Source organism: Bos javanicus, chromosome 23, assembly GCF_032452875.1.
Source record: "Bos javanicus breed banteng chromosome 23, ARS-OSU_banteng_1.0, whole genome shotgun sequence".
NCBI classification, from domain to species: domain Eukaryota; kingdom Metazoa; phylum Chordata; class Mammalia; order Artiodactyla; family Bovidae; genus Bos; species Bos javanicus.
Window position 1 is genome coordinate 29,991,369 of NC_083890.1, and position 15,931 is coordinate 30,007,299.

Consider the following 15,931-nt stretch of genomic DNA (forward strand, 5'->3'; position numbering starts at 1 on the left):
CGATACTGGATGCTTGGGGCTAGTGCACTGGGATGACCCAGAGGGATGGTATGGGGAGGGAGGAGGGAGGAGGGTTCAGGATGGGGAACACATGTATACCTGTGGCGGATTCATTTTGATATTTGGCAAAACTAATACAATTATGTAAAGTTTAAAAATAAAATAAAAAAAAAATAAGAAAGCAGTGGTACATATAGACAATGGAGTATTACTCAGCCATTAAAAAGAATACATTTGAATCAGTTCTAATGAGGTGGATGAAACTGGAGCCTATTATACAGAGTGAAGTAAGCCAGAAAGAAAAACACCAATACCGTATACTAACGCATATATATTGAATTTAGAAAGATGATAATGACAACCCTGTATGTGAGACAGCAAAAGAGACACAGATGTATAGAACAGTCTTTTGGACTCTGTAGGAGAGGGAGGGGGGTGATGATTTGAGAGAATGGCATTAAAACATGTATAATATCATATAAGAAATGAATCGCCAGTCCAGGTTCAATGCAGGATACAGGAAGCTTGGGGCTGGTGCACTGGGATGACTCAGAAGGATGGTATGGGGAGGGAAGTGGGAGGGGGGTTCAGGATGGGGAACACGTGTACACCCGTGGCGGATGCATGTTGATGTATGGCAAAACCAGTACAATATTGTAAAGTAAAAAAATAAATAAATAAAATAAAATGAAAAAAAAAATCAATGGGGCTTAGATCAGAACTATAAGAAACTAAGAGTCCACTCTTAAAGAGAGCACCCACAGTCGTCTTTACTCTTGATCATGGCGCAGAAGCTACAAACTGAAAACTGCATGGGCTCTGGTCAGCCTGCCAGGACTGCACCAGCAAGACCCCAGCCCACACCAGCCTCCAGCTCCAGCCCCTCTCGCCCTGGCATTGCTCTCCTCTGTAGCAAAGGCTGTTGCCAATGAGAACACCCACACTTAGAAGGAAAGGAGCTGGCTTGGACCCCAGTCGTGCCCTGACCAGGGCCAAGGCAGCCATTGCCAGTGTATGTGTCCATGCTCACACATGAGAGGAGCAAAAACTAGGGAGGAGAACACTATCACTGGTGGGCAAGAGGCCACCTTACTGGCATGGCACCAACTGCTCTCGCCCCAACCCAGCTTCTAACCAAGGCATACATACTGGGGGAAAAGTGAAACCAGCCCAAGAGTGCAACCTCATGCCCTTAGGCCCAGGCAAGGGCTCAACCAAGGTAGAGACAACCATCATACCCAGGAGAAACCCAACTCTGTCAGGGTTCCTTGTCTAGCCCCTTGGGCCCTGAACCCACCTCCAAAAGGATGATGAGCACAAGAGAGGTGCTCACTCCCACCTGACTCTGACTCAAGCCCCTCCTACACTAGCCATACCTCACACCAAGGTGGTGGCTGCCAGAACACACGGAGAGAAGATGCAGCCCATGCTCACTTTAGATCCAGCTCTCCTGCTAAAGCCCCTGGGCACACACAGAATGCTTAAGTATGCCTCAAGACTAGGATAGGTAACTATTTCACCTAATTTGATAAAGACAGAGAATGTTAAACAAAATGAGAAGACAAAGTAATATGTTTCAAACAAAGAACATACCTGAAAAAAACCCTAATGAAACTAGATAATTCACCTGACAAAGAGTTCAAAGCAGATCAATCAAGTTTGAGATGGCTGCCCCAGATGGGGACTCAGAGGGGAAAAAAGGAGAATACATGGGCAGAGATATGTCCTAGGGAGTGAGACACTGGCGCTACAGATTGAGTGACCCAATCCTGGGGTCCTACACAGGGCGGATGAGTCCTCTTGACTGACCAGAGGATCACTGGGACTAACAGGAGGGCTGTGGGAAGCTTGACTCTGCTGGTGATGAGTGCACATCACTAGCTTACCCTCAAGGCAGGGCAAAGATGGTGGAGTGAAGACTACTCCAGTGGCTCCAGGGTTTCTGGAGAAAGCCTCTGCACATGCCCTGACCCAAGCCAAGCAAACACTTCAGTATCACTTAATTCACATTGTAGTGCAGCACTGGATCTGGGTGTGTCATGACCAAGAAGAATGCTCAAAAATGGGACACAGAGTTGACTCAGTCCCAGGTTGGCATCTGGGTCAGGTGGTGGCCATTATTGGAGCTTACTCAAGCATCACACTGGAAACAACCCAGAACTCTGACAGTAGCCAGTCTGCCACAGTTCACACACTGATACATGCCAAATGTCCAGGTGAGGCCTGCCTTCCCTGTGGTGTGGTTCCATAAAAGGGTAAAGTGGCAGAGGTTGGGGGGAATAATCGGCTATGAGAGACAAAGCGGACTTGGATCCAAAACTGCATCCGAGCAGAGTGAAGGAAATATTTGCTGGCCCCTGCTCAAGAAGTGCATCAGGGACAGTTTGGATCTGTCTACTGCCAACACAAGCTAAGAGCCTGCTTGGGCCCTCCCTTGCTTCAGCACTTCCCCACTATGGGGCAAAGGTCCTGGTGCAGGAGAGGAAAAAGCACACTCTTAAAGGGAAAAGAGCCAGCTTGGGCCCAGCCCTCAGGGGTTCTGCTCCAGCAACCTGGGATCAAAACCCACTCCCAATTAGGAGGTGACAGTCATGAGCAGAGGGGAAATCCCATTTCACATCCAGCTCAGTTTCAGTCCCTCCATCTTCTACTAAGGTGATGGCTGTTAGTACATCCTGAGGAAAGAAGTGACATGTATCCATGTCAAATCCAGTTCTCCTACCAAAGAAATCAGCACATGCAATCCATACAAGGACATTCCCACAGAGTGACACTCACGTAAGACCACAAAAGGTAACTGTTTTATCTAAATTCCTAGAGGTTGAGAAAGTAAAGCAAGATGAAAAGGCAGAGGAACTGGTTTCAATTAAAAGAGCAAGAGAAAACCCGGAAGAAGTAATGAAACAGAGATAAACAATTTACCAGATAAATAATTCAAAGCACTAGTAATAACAATGTTAACTGAATTAAGGAAAAGAATAGATGAACACAGTGAGAATTTTAACAGGGAACTAGAAACATAAAATATACTCAATCAGAAATGAAGAATTCAAGAGATGAAATTAAAAAAAAAAAACAGTCAAAGGAATGAATAGGTGGCTAATTGATACAGAAGAACTCATAAGTGATCTGGAAGATAGGGATAATGGAAATCACTCGATCAGAACAGAAAAAAAAAAGAAAATTTTAAAAACTGAGAACAGTTTAAAAGCTCTCTGAGACAACATTATCAATGAGACAACATTATCAATATTCACATTATAGGGTTCACAGAAGGAAAAGGGGGGATCTTAAAATGTATCTGATGAGATTATTGATAAAAATTGCCAAAATATGAAGAAGGAAACAAATATTCAGATACAGAAAGGACAAAGGATTCAAAAAAGTTGAACTCAAACAGACCCATACCAAGACATATTATAATTAAAATGGCAAAGGATAAAGAAAAAGAGAGAACTGTATTACAAATACAGTCAGAGGGGGGAAAAAAAGAGTAATATACAAGAGAATCCTTATGGGTTCTCAGTTGGTTTCTCTGCAGAAACTTTGCAGGTCATAGGAAGTGGTATGACATATTCGAAATGCTGAAAGGGAAAGACCTACAACTAGGATATTCTACTGTGCAAGATTGTCATTTAGAGTTGAAGGAGAGATAAAGAACTTCTCAGATAAGTAAAGAGTTTATCACAACTAAATCTATCCTAAAAGAAATGTTAAAAGGGTCATTTCTGAGTGGAAAACAATAGGAATCTATAGGGAAGAGAAAATCCCAATAAGAAAGGCAATTATATACTAAAAGCAGAAGATTAACTACTTACATATAGAGATTAAAAGACAAAAGATTATAAAATAACTGCAACTACAATAAACAACACATGATTAACATGAAGATATAAAATATAATATCCAAAATACAAAATAAGGAGAAAAGGAGTAAAAACTGTAGATCTTTCAGAATGTGTTTGAACTTAAATGACTACCAGTTTAAAACAAGTAGATATAGATATAGATATACAAGCCATAGTAATGACAAATCAAAAACCTACAATAGATACAAAAACAAGGGAGTAAAGAACAGAAGAATACTAGCTAAGAAATCAATAGAAAATAATAAAAGAAGAAAAGAACAGAGAATAACTACCAAAACGACCAGAAAATAATAAAATAGCAATAAGTACATACCCATCAATAATTACTTTAAATGTCAATGGACTAAATGATCCAGTGATAAAACATATGATGGATGACTGGATAAAAAAACAAGACCCAGGTACATGCTGCCTACAACAGACTAACTTCAGAGCTAAAGACACACACAGATTGAAAGTGAGGGAATGGAAAAAGATATTTCATGCAAATGGAAACAAGAAAGAAGGGATAGCAATATTCATGTCAGACAAAATGGACATTATAATGAAGGCTTTTCCTATTTTCTAGTTTGGTAAAATTTTCACTGTGTTCATCAATTTTTCCCCAGTGCAGTTAGCATTCTTACTGCAAATGCTTTGAAACTTTATCAGGTAAGTTATCTGTTTCATTAGGGTCTTTTCAGTTGCTTCTTGTTCTTTCATTTGCAACATATTCTGTCTTCTCATTTTAACTTTCTCTGTCTCTTCAAAATTAAATGAAATCGTTACCTATCCTGGTCTTTGACCGTGCTTGTATGGGAGCATCCCTAGGCAGCTTGTGTGTGCCCAGTGTCTTTGCTGGGAGAGCTGGGTCTGAAATTAGTCTGAAGGTAGCTCCATCTTCCCCCAGGGACTTGCAAGCTAGTAATGGCTGCCTCTACTCTGCTTACAGGCCGGGCCAGTGAATCAAGATGTCTCAGCTCCCATCAAGTGTGTTCACTCTCATTGCCAATAGATATCACCTCCTCAGTGGGGAATATCACTGGAATAAAAAGGCCTGGTGCAGGAACTCAGTGTAGGCTCTTGCACATGCTGGGGTGGTTCTGACAAGTCAGCCAGAGCCCAGAAATCTTTCAATATGCAGTCTCTGCTCTTGATCATGAGTAAGCATGATTGTGTCTGCACTCTTCAAGAGCAGAGTCGCAGTTTCTTACTCCAGTAAGCTCCACTGGTTTTCAAACCAGCTGAGGGGTCTCCTATTCCTGGTGTCAGACTCCAGGGTTGAGGTGTCTAATATGGGCCTTAATACCTTGCTCCCCAGAGAGGATACCCAAGCCTGTGATATCCCCTCTTCTTTTGTGTCTCCTCCTAGGGATGTGAGTCCCAACCAAACTGTTTCTCTCTTCCTACCCAATTGCATATGAATCTTTCATTACAGCTTTGGTTATAGTAGAGTAGTTCTGCTGTCCCCAGGTAAATTTGAGCAAGTGTCCCTGCATATGTCATTATAGTTTTGATGTGTTTCTCAGAAAGGTGAGCCCCGTGCCCTCCCACTCCACCATCTTGGTCTCCTGAAGGTATTTTTTAAGTATCACTTGATTTCTCCTCACATGAAAGACTACTTAATGATTTTCTTTTTCTTCTCTCTTCAACTGATTCTTATGCTCCTTTATTTCATGGCCAGAAATAATTAAATCTTATGTAAGATAGTCTACAAATGAACAAAGTAAGATATTCAAAGAACTCAGATATAAATTCTCTAGAATCACTTATTCAAGCTACTTTTGTACTAATAGTATCTTATTTAAATTTATTATCCAACAACAAACTATCAGAAAAAGAAATCAAGAAAACAATTCCATTTACAATTGCATCAAAAGAATAAAATGCCTAGAAATAAATTTAACTAAGAAGGTAAAAGACTTATAATGAAAACTATAAAACACTAATGAAAAAACTGAAGAAGATACAAATAGATGAAAAGATATTGAGAGGGTAACAGGAAGGAAGGCCAGGGGTCTCCAAATGGAGGAAATACCCTGCAAGTGTCAGACATTTTTATCTCTCTTAAGTGGCAGGAGGAAAGAAACTGGTGATATTTTTTTCCTTCTCTATACAAATTTAAAAGGAGGTTTTGCTTAAAATTGCCATAATGTGTTGCCATAATGACATCTGGTTTCACCTTAAGTTAACCAATGCCTTTTTCTTATGGAAATGTTTGTCTTAAGCTATGCTAATGTGCTATGCATTTACCCCCAAACTCCGTCTTCAAGTCTGTTCTGCCTCTTGGCTCAGACCCTACTTGACAAACCAGTATGTTATATTCAGATATTGTTCCCCTAATCTATGTAAATGAAACTATTTGTATGGTGGTCTGCCCTTCTTCAAGATTCAAGTTAATCATTTTATGGCCCAGGATAAACCATTTGGTGCCAAGGTTATCCCAAAATGCATCTTATGGGTGAGGGGCCTGGTGCCATTCTGAATTTTAAGACATTCCTTTCTTTCAGCTATATAACATCCAGCTGAAGACTAGCAGGTGGGTACTCTTCTGCCCCCTTCTGATGCCTATGTTAGAAGCTTTCTCTATCTCCTTTATACTTTAATAAAACGTTATTACACAAAAGCTCTGAGTGATCAAGCCTCGTCTCTGGCCCCGGATTGAATTCTTCTCCTCTGGGGGCCAAGAATCCCAGTGTCTTTGCGTGATTTAACAACAACCTTTCAATATTCCGTGCTTATAGATTGGGAGAATATTGTTAAAATGTCCACATTACACAAGGCAATTTACAAATTTAATGTAATCCCTACAAAAAGCAATAGCAGAGCTAAAAAGAAATAATCCTTGATATTGTCACTGGTGATTTTGGGGGGTTCTAACTTCAAAGGTAATGACAAGAGAAGCAAAAATAAACAAATAAGATTACATCAAATTAAAAAGCTTCTGCACAGCAAAGAAAACCATGAATAACATAAAAAGGCAACCTACACAATGGGATAATATGTTTTCAAATTTTATATTTAATAAGGGGTTAATATCCAAAATAAACAAAGAATTCATACAATTAGATTGCAAAATGGGCAGAAGTGCTAAATAGATCTTTTTCTAAAGAAGACATGGAGATGGTATACAGCCACATGAAAAAATGTTCAACATCACTAACAATTAAGGAAATGCCTATCAAAACTACAATGAGATATCACCTCTCATATCAGAACGGCTATTATCAATTGGATTAAAAATAACAAGTATTAGTAAGGAGGTGGAAAAAAGGGAACCTGCCGGGAGCCGGCGAGAGACATTCCACTCGTGACAAAGGTCATGAGGAAGGAGGCTCGGCATACGCAAAGGCGGGATGAGTCTCAGGAGTCCCCCTGGATATTCTCGAGCATCTACCCCCCCCCCCTCAAAAAAACAGAGTCTGCCTACTTTATTGCTTTGTGCTCTCACCTCTGACTTTACTGGGGGCTGTCCCCCACCACCATCTCGCTCTCTCTGTCAAAGAGTTAACTTACAACTCCAATTAATAAAGTTCCTGGGCGATTAGGAGTGTTTAAATCCAAACCCCTCAGATAGTTCTCTAACTTGCCTGACAAATTTACCCGGACTCCTACAGCTATGCATACGATTGTTTACAGTCTCCCAGCCTCGAGAGACACGGGAAGCTTAAGATATTCAAATAGCTTAGAGCCTCTCAGAGAGTTAGAAACTGTCAGAATAAAACTAGTAAAAGATTTCATTGATGAGCCAATGCTTGTTGCCAAGTTTTCACATCCCCTGTATTGTATCCTTGAATGTGTATTAATTAATAGTTGGTATGTAGAAAAAATAAGTAGTGGCCTTGGTGTTAGTAACTTTAGACCCTTAAGGTAATAAATTCTTTCCTTTGTTGTAAACCCATTACACATCCGCCCTATAGGAATGCAATTTTATCTTTGGAAGATGGCGGCAAACCTTAAAATAATTACTCTTAGAAAAAATAAGTCTTTGTTGATAAGTCCTTGTCAAGAGTCATAAAATGTTAATAGGCCTTCTGGCCAGAAGATGATGTAAATCACCTAAACCATTTGTATACGATAAATTTGCAGGAAAGAAACCCTGGTTTTTTATAAGGGTCAAAGACTGCTGACTTTGCATCCCCTATTATCCTCTATGTGTAACTTAGGGTATATAAGCCCCTGTTAAAAATAAAGCTATGGGCCTTGCCCACCAACGCTTGGTCTCCCCATGTCATTTTACTCCTTAACTTCCAGCTGATTCTCCATCTGGAGCGTGGATATCCTCTGCGACCATTTATTTGCCTGGGCTTCTAAGACCCACTCTAGAAGGTGTCTAAGGTGGGGCACCTTCCGCTATTCGAGAGGGCGCCTGCGGCCTCCGTGGTCAGAGCTAACCTGGTGTCACGGGTTATATTGATATTCCACGTAAACCAAGCTACTCAGCTTCTTTTCTCCACTGAATTTTCCTACTGAGCTATCCTCATTCTATTACTCTTTATATCTCAAATTAACATTTGAATAGGTCGCCTAAGCCGTCTCTCCTTCGAATACCCTGGATCAGCCAGGGCTGGTCCCCGGCAGGAACCCTAGTGCACTATTCGGAGAAGGCAATGGCACCCAACTCGAGTACTCTTGCCTGGAAAGTCCCATGGATGGAGGAGCCTGGTGGGCTACAGTCCATGGGGTCTCTAAGAGTCGGACACGACTGAGCGACTTCACTTTCACTCTTCCCTTTCATGCATTGGAGAAGGAAATGGCAACCCACTCCAGTGTTCTTGCCTGGAGAATCCCAAGGACGGGGGAGCCTGGTGGGCTGCCGTCTATGGGGTTGCACAGAGTCAGACACGACTGAAGCGACTTAGCAGCAGCAGCAGCAGTGCACTATTCATGGGAATAAAAATTGGAGTAGCCATTACTGAAAATAGTATGATGTTTCCTCAAAAAAGTAAAGATATAACTATCATATGATCCAGCAATTCCACTTCTTAATATTTATCTGGAGAAAATGAAAACACTATTCAAAAAGATATGCACCTGTGTATTAACTGCAGCATTGTTTACAATAGCCAAGATATGGAAATTGCCTAAGTTAACTGTTGATGGATGAATGGATAAAGAGGACAATGAAGTAACAAAAAATGAAATCTTGCCATTTGAGACAACATGGGTGGAACTTGAGAACATTATGATAAATGAAATAAGTTAGACAAAGACATATACCATATGATTTTACTTACATATGGAATCAAGAAACAAATGAAAAAAAAACAAACAAAAAAGAAAAATGTAATGCACCACTATTATACCATGGTGACTATAGTTAATAATATTGCATTACAAATCTGTAAGTAAATTGCTACGAAAGTAAATCTTAAAAATTCTGGGGTAAATATGTAACCTTGCATAGTGACAAAGGGGCTTCCCAGCTGGCACTAGTGCTAAAGAACCCACCTGCCAATGCAAGAGATGCAAGAGATGCAGCTTCCATCCCTGGGTCGGGAAGATCCACTGAAAGAGGGCATGGCAATCCACTCCAATATTTTTGCCTGAAAAAACCCACGGACAGAGGGGCCTGGCAAGCTACAGTCCATAGGATTGCAGAGTCAGACATGACTGAAGTGATTTAACATGCACGCATAGTGACAAATAGTAATTAGACTTACTGTGATCATTTTGCAACATATACAAATATCAAATCAGTATGTTGTGCAACTGAAAATACTATAATGTTGCTGTCAATTGTGCTTCAATTAAAAATCATAACAATAAAATTAAAAAAATAAAATAACATAAAAGTAGTTTCCAGTGTGTCAGGAAATGAGTTTATTTTAAAACAAATCTAGTAGTAGAGGACTCTTGCTACCAACCCCCATTTAGTAGATAACTAATTATACGTAAGACACATTTCCATGGAGAACTCAGTCCCCAAAGAACTTTGTTTGCTAACTCATCTGAGATAAGCATAAATGAGCTGTTTGTAAAGAATGCCCAAGAGTCTTAGGAATATAATACAAAAAGCATACCTGCAAAGCATTCTTCATATTATCTACTACTGTCTTCCTATTCTGGGCTTTTTTCCTTTTTGGCAGCATTGTGTCACATGAAAAATTCACACTTCTGAAGGTAATTCTTAGACACTCATTGGCATACTATAGTTTCTCTGTCCTTATCTGAAAGTCTGAAAATTCGTGTGTGCCTCCATAATTCCTTTTTATTAAATTATAGTTATCAAAATAAGGTGAGTAAAAAGACACTTGTTTTAAAGACTACCCATCTTAGGGAAAGTTGGAATGTGTTTACTTCAAAGTAACTAATATATGTAGGAAAAGCAGAGAGCATTTCATTTCCAGGCGCTTTCTCTAAACTTCGGAAATATATTGTTTAATGCCTATAGAAAGCAACTAGATTTATCTTTGAAATCAAACTCAGTCTTTGACTTAAACCAACCTTAAAATCATGTAAATTTTAATAAATACTAATCTGACAGATATTAAACACCTGAGTGAAGTATGTAGCTTTCATTCAATCATGTGAGCATTTTTAATATGTAGTCAGAACTTGATAGATTGACTTGTCCACATGTTTCATCCAGATGCTTTGATATCAGATAAATTTTCCTTTCTTCTACAATCTTTCCCTATATATAAACTTAAAAATCACTATAAATATAAAGAAAATAATGTGGTGTACAAATGATACATAAATAAGACACACCAGAATGAAAACTTTAGTGGAGATTTAAAGGAGAAGTCAAAAGGAATAGATTGGTACTCTGGTAAAGTGACTTTGAACACTGGTTTAAACAGTGGAAGCTAAATAGATCCCTATTTATCTCCAAGTGAAATTAGTGACGAAAAATCACTGAAAGTAGATCAAAAAGTAGGCTAAAAATTCTTGGAATATAAGAATTAAAAATAATGAAATATTATGAGAATGATACAAAAAGGATTAGTTACCTAAGAAAGAATTACACAGTGTAAATATACATCAAAAGAGAATCGCATTATTTAGGACACTTTTTGTAGAATCTCCAGGGAAATATATGGAGAAATGAAGGAGGCTCTGGGATGATCACCATTCACAAACAAAACTGCACTTGCTAAGGTGAATAATATATATAAAATTCCAAATAATGCAGATTTAATACAATTGATGAGATTATACTTGGCTGAACACTGTCATGAGAGTCAGAAAAAATTATGCAAGAATTTTTGGAGGATCAAGACTAAAATTACTCTTTTAAAAAAAATTGAAAGATGAACCATGGTAAAAAAATAAAAAAGGTAAGTATAACAATGTTAACCAAATAGACAATAGATGTCATATGGTGCAATTATTTTAATGTGGGCAATTGCCTTTTTTAATATTTATTTTAACAACTAAATTAATTCACATCATGCTTTTGTTTCATATATATCTACACAAAGAACTTTTACCATAAAGAGAACTTAGGTCAAGATATATTCCTACATTTGAAATGTTCTTTTAATACCTTAAATAATGTCAGAGTTGAATAAGTTGTAGCAAACATATTCACTTAGAAAATATCTCTGCATGTGCTTTCTTTGGAATCTTAAAACTCTAAATTTACAGTCTTATTATCTCACTATCTCATTTAAAGAATTAATTACTTTTTGATATTTAGAACCTCAATAAGAATGATTGGTTAACAACATCTTAAAATATGAGTACTAAAACTTCCTTTGTTATAGGGTTTGGGGCTAGGTACTAAAGATTAAATGGGTGCAAAGTGCTTATTGTAGTGTTTGGTGCATAGAACCCTTTCAGGATGAGTTGAAATTATTATTTTATTACTATATTATACACATCTGATCTAGAGTTAGTGTGTAAACAAAGGGCCATATTCACATCTTGGCCCTGAGTAGCTCTGTGTGACAGCTCACAAGATGGCTTTGAGGATTCGATGAAATAAAGTATGGGAAATCTATGCTTTGCAAGTATAATTCTGTTTCCCTTGAATCAATAATTTATTGGCAGAGTAACTTGGAATTTTATCACTGGTATACACTACCTCAACTTCCTATCTGATTATTTTTCATCTTACGGAAGATAATAGATTTCATGAAACACAATGTAACACTAAACAGGAAAAAAAGGATAAACAAAAATTCACTTACTTTTTAAATTTTCTCAAAAACTGCTTTACTCAGCTAGTTGATTTTGTTGTTGCACGTGCCTCATAGCTTAAAAAAATAAAAAAGAGAGAGAGAGGGAGAAGTTCCTTGGTGATCTAGTGGTTATAGCGCTTAGGATAAGGCATTTTCACTGCTGTGGTCCAGGTTCAATCCCTGTTGGGGGAACGGAGATCTCCCAAGTTGCACAGCACAGCCAAAACCTTTAAGAAATGGAGGGCATCATGTCGTGAGTATATGAAGTACTTTATGCCTATGAATAATGTCTCCAATCCTGAACTGGAATAAAGAATTTCCTCCAGACATCAATTCTCTGGCCTTAAAGGATGTTTGTAGTTATATGCAATTAAGTGAATCATTGATAACCATCCAAACTCTGATAAAAACAGGATAAGTCCACTCACCGAAGAAAAATTAATACAAGATAGATAATTAAAATTTAACATGAAAAATCAAATGCCCAGTTTGAACTAAGTAGCTATGCAAGAAAATTTACATTCAAAAACAAATTTTTAAGTATGGAAAAACACTACATAGCAAAATTCTCTCATTATATACTTCAGGAAATTGACATGCTTAAATTTCTTGCTCAATTCTAAATTACTAAGACGGATTTGAATAAAACAAGCCTTCTCAGTTCCCATGAAGTGAAGTGAAGTAAAAGTCAGTCAGTTGTATCTGACTCTTTGCGACCCCATGGACTATATAGTCCATGGAATTCTCCAGGCCAGGATACTGGAGTGGGTAGCCTTTCCCTTTTCCAGGGGATCTTCCCAGCCCAGGGATTGAACCCCCGTCTCTCGCATTGCAGGTGGATTCTTTACCAGCTGAGCCAAGAGGGAAGCAAGCCCAGTTCCCATGCTTCTGCTGCTGAGTTGCTTCAGTCGTGTCCGACTCTGTGCGACCCCATAGACGGCAGCCCACCAGGCTCCCCCGTCCCTGGGATTCCCCAGGCAAGAACACTGGAGTGGGTTGCCATTTCCTTCTCCAATGCATGAAAGTGAAAAGTGAAAGTGAAGTCGCTCAGTCGTGTCCGACTCTTAGCGACCCCATGGACTGCAGCCCACCAGGCTCCTCCATCCATGGGATTCTCCAGGCAAGAGTACTCGAGTGGGGTGCCATGGCCTTCTCCGCCAGTTCCCATGGGAAAGATATAATTATTCAACGATAATAACATATCTGAATCTGAATAAGGTTATCTTTTTTAGCTTTTTAATTTATACTATAGATGATTTACAAGGTTGTGTTAGTTTCTACTCTACAGCAAGGTGATTCAGTTACACATATTCACATATCTATTCTTTTTCAAATGCTTTTTTTTGTTTAGGTTGTTACATAATATTGAGCAGAGTTCCCTGTGCTAAAACAGTAGGTCCTTGTTGAATATCCATTTTAAATACAGCTGTATGTACATGTCAACCCCCAATTCCCTAACTATCCCTTCCACCAACTCTTCCCTCCCTGGTAACCATAAATTCTGAACAAGGCTATCCTGATAATGCTTCCTAGGTTGTCTCTGGTCTGGTCTTCTCCTATATCTATGTCAATGCTTTTAATCTTTTCAATATTTCAATAATGCCTTGCAGCAGTGTTTCTGATAATGACCCATCTGACTCCTGGACTCCATGCCACATCTACTCTATCAGACACCTGGAGATAGGAATCATGTTAACAGTCTCTTCAGCTAAAATTTTCACAAGCAAAGTATGAAAATCATTACTTTGGAGTTTCGGAACAACAGTCACTTATTTAATCCTCACCAGAGCCCAAAGACAGTTATTCCCATATTTAATAAACAGAGTAGGAAACTGACCTTCAGCGAGGTTATTTGTTTAAGGTAGTTGCCTTTATTTTGTAGAGTCATGAAAAGTAATTAAGTCACCTGATGTCACATTCATTTAATTATCTCCCTTCCCAAGTTACTGTACCCAATCTCTTATGACTACATACATAATTGTGCACACTGCATAACTGTGCTTTGTCATTTCTCAAAATATTTCTATCTTTCCTGCCATTTCCCTACTATAGGTGAAACAAATTAAAGATAATGGAACTAATTAACAAAAGCCATCCTGAAGAGTTTATTCTACTAGGCTTTGCTGACCGTCCTTGGCTAGAGCTTCCTCTATTCATTATTCTGCTTATAACATACCCCATGGCTATGATGGGAAACATAGCCATCATTCTGGTGTCCAAGTTAGACACCCGTCTGCACAGCCCCATGTATTTCTTCCTCACCAACCTCTCCTTTTTGGACATGTGCTACACCACAAGCATTGTCCCTCAGATGCTCTTTAACCTGGGAACGTCTAAGAAGACAATCAGCTATGTGGGGTGTGCAGTTCAGCTTTATTTCTTCCACATAATGGGGGGCACAGAATGTCTGCTTTTGGCTGTTATGTCTTTTGATCGCTACGTGGCCATCTGCAAGCCTCTACACTGCACCCTCATCATGAATCAGCGCGTCTGTATCTTATTAGTGGCCACCGTGTGGCTGAGTGGAATGACCTATGCTGTCTCAGAGGCCACTGTCACCTTACAGTTACCACTGTGTGGTCACAATACCCTGGATCACTTAGTATGTGAGATTCCTGTTCTGATAAAGACTGCCTGTGGCGAAAAGGGTGCTAATGAGCTCACACTCTCAGTGGTATGCATTTTTTTCTTAGCTGTGCCACTGTGCTTAATTCTTATTTCCTATGCTTGCATTGGACATGTTGTATTTAAGATTAGATCTTTGGAGGGAAGGAAAAAAGCTTTTGGGACATGTTCCTCCCATCTCATAGTAGTTTTCTTATTTTATGGTCCAGCCATTAGCATGTACCTTCAGCCCGCCTCTTCCATCTCAAGAGACCAGCCCAAGTTCATGGCTCTCTTCTATGGAGTAGTGACTCCTACACTCAACCCTTTCATCTACACTCTGAGGAATAAAGATGTAAAGGGGGCACTGGGCAACCTCATGAGGAGTGTATTCACTTGCAAGTAAGAGTTAGCAGACATCAAATGAAACTATTTAACCATTGAGGTAGGTTTTATAGAGGTTTCTTTAGTAACTCATTCTAGCCTCATATGTCCACAGATCATGTGATGTTCTTTTTGCAAAATATGTCATGTTCTTCATATTCCTAGACAATGGTAATTCTTGGCTTATACTCACCAGTAAGGGCATTCTGTGGAAATGTATTAGAAAATCATTCTATTTTGGTTGATACATACTGAAATAGTAGTTGTAAACATTAAACAAATGTACTATGAATTACAATAAAAACTAATTATTTCAAGTGAATCGTAAAATACCATGACAAGCATTCATCAGTGAACTCCCTATGACCATGGCACCTAAGAAACATTTCATCACTCTCTGCAAGACTGGGCACATCTAAGTGGTCAGCATGGTGCCACTGTGCATGCAGTATGAGGCTGTCTACACCTTAGACCAACTATGAGTATCACAAGTTTATCAACCTCCATTTATCTAGAAAGAAAGTGAAGTCGCGTAGTCGTGTCCAACTATTTGCAATCCCATGGACTGTAGCCTATCAGGCTCCTCCATTCGTGGGATTTTCCAGGCAAGAGTACTGGAGTGGGTTGCCATTTCCTTCTCCAGGGGTTCTTCCCAAACCAGGGATCGAACCCGGGTCTCCCACATTGCAGGCAGACGTTTTACCATCTGAGCCACCAGGGAATCCTGCTACTAATTCTTTAACAACACATTGTTACTCTAACAAACAAGGTTGCAATGTTTTGTATTTTTAGCCAATGAATGTATCATTAAATACTAAAATGAATAAAATATATGGACAAAATGTGTGGATTTCTTAATGTTCTTCATATATATCAAAAAACCATCATATATATCAAAGCCTTCTGAATCCATGACAGAACAAGAAAGCAATATTAATAATGAATTACAACATGGAAACATTTTCA

At 39.1% G+C, this 15,931-nt stretch overlaps 1 protein-coding gene across 1 annotated transcript; it reads left to right on the top strand.

Annotated features, from left to right (window-relative positions):
* Positions 1–13,983: 13,983 nt before the first annotated feature.
* Positions 13,984–14,987, top strand: LOC133235927 (olfactory receptor 2B6-like). The gene has a single exon (XM_061397704.1). The coding sequence runs from the start codon at positions 14,049–14,051 to the stop codon at positions 14,985–14,987; it is 939 nt and encodes a 312-aa protein (XP_061253688.1). The 5' UTR covers positions 13,984–14,048.
* The last annotated feature ends 944 nt before the right edge of the window (positions 14,988–15,931 follow it).

What these genes read in the sequence shown, in the direction of transcription:
- LOC133235927 (XM_061397704.1), top strand. Translation starts at nt 14,049, where the DNA reads ATGGAACTAATTAACAAAAGCCATCCTGAAGAGTTTATTCTACTAGGC.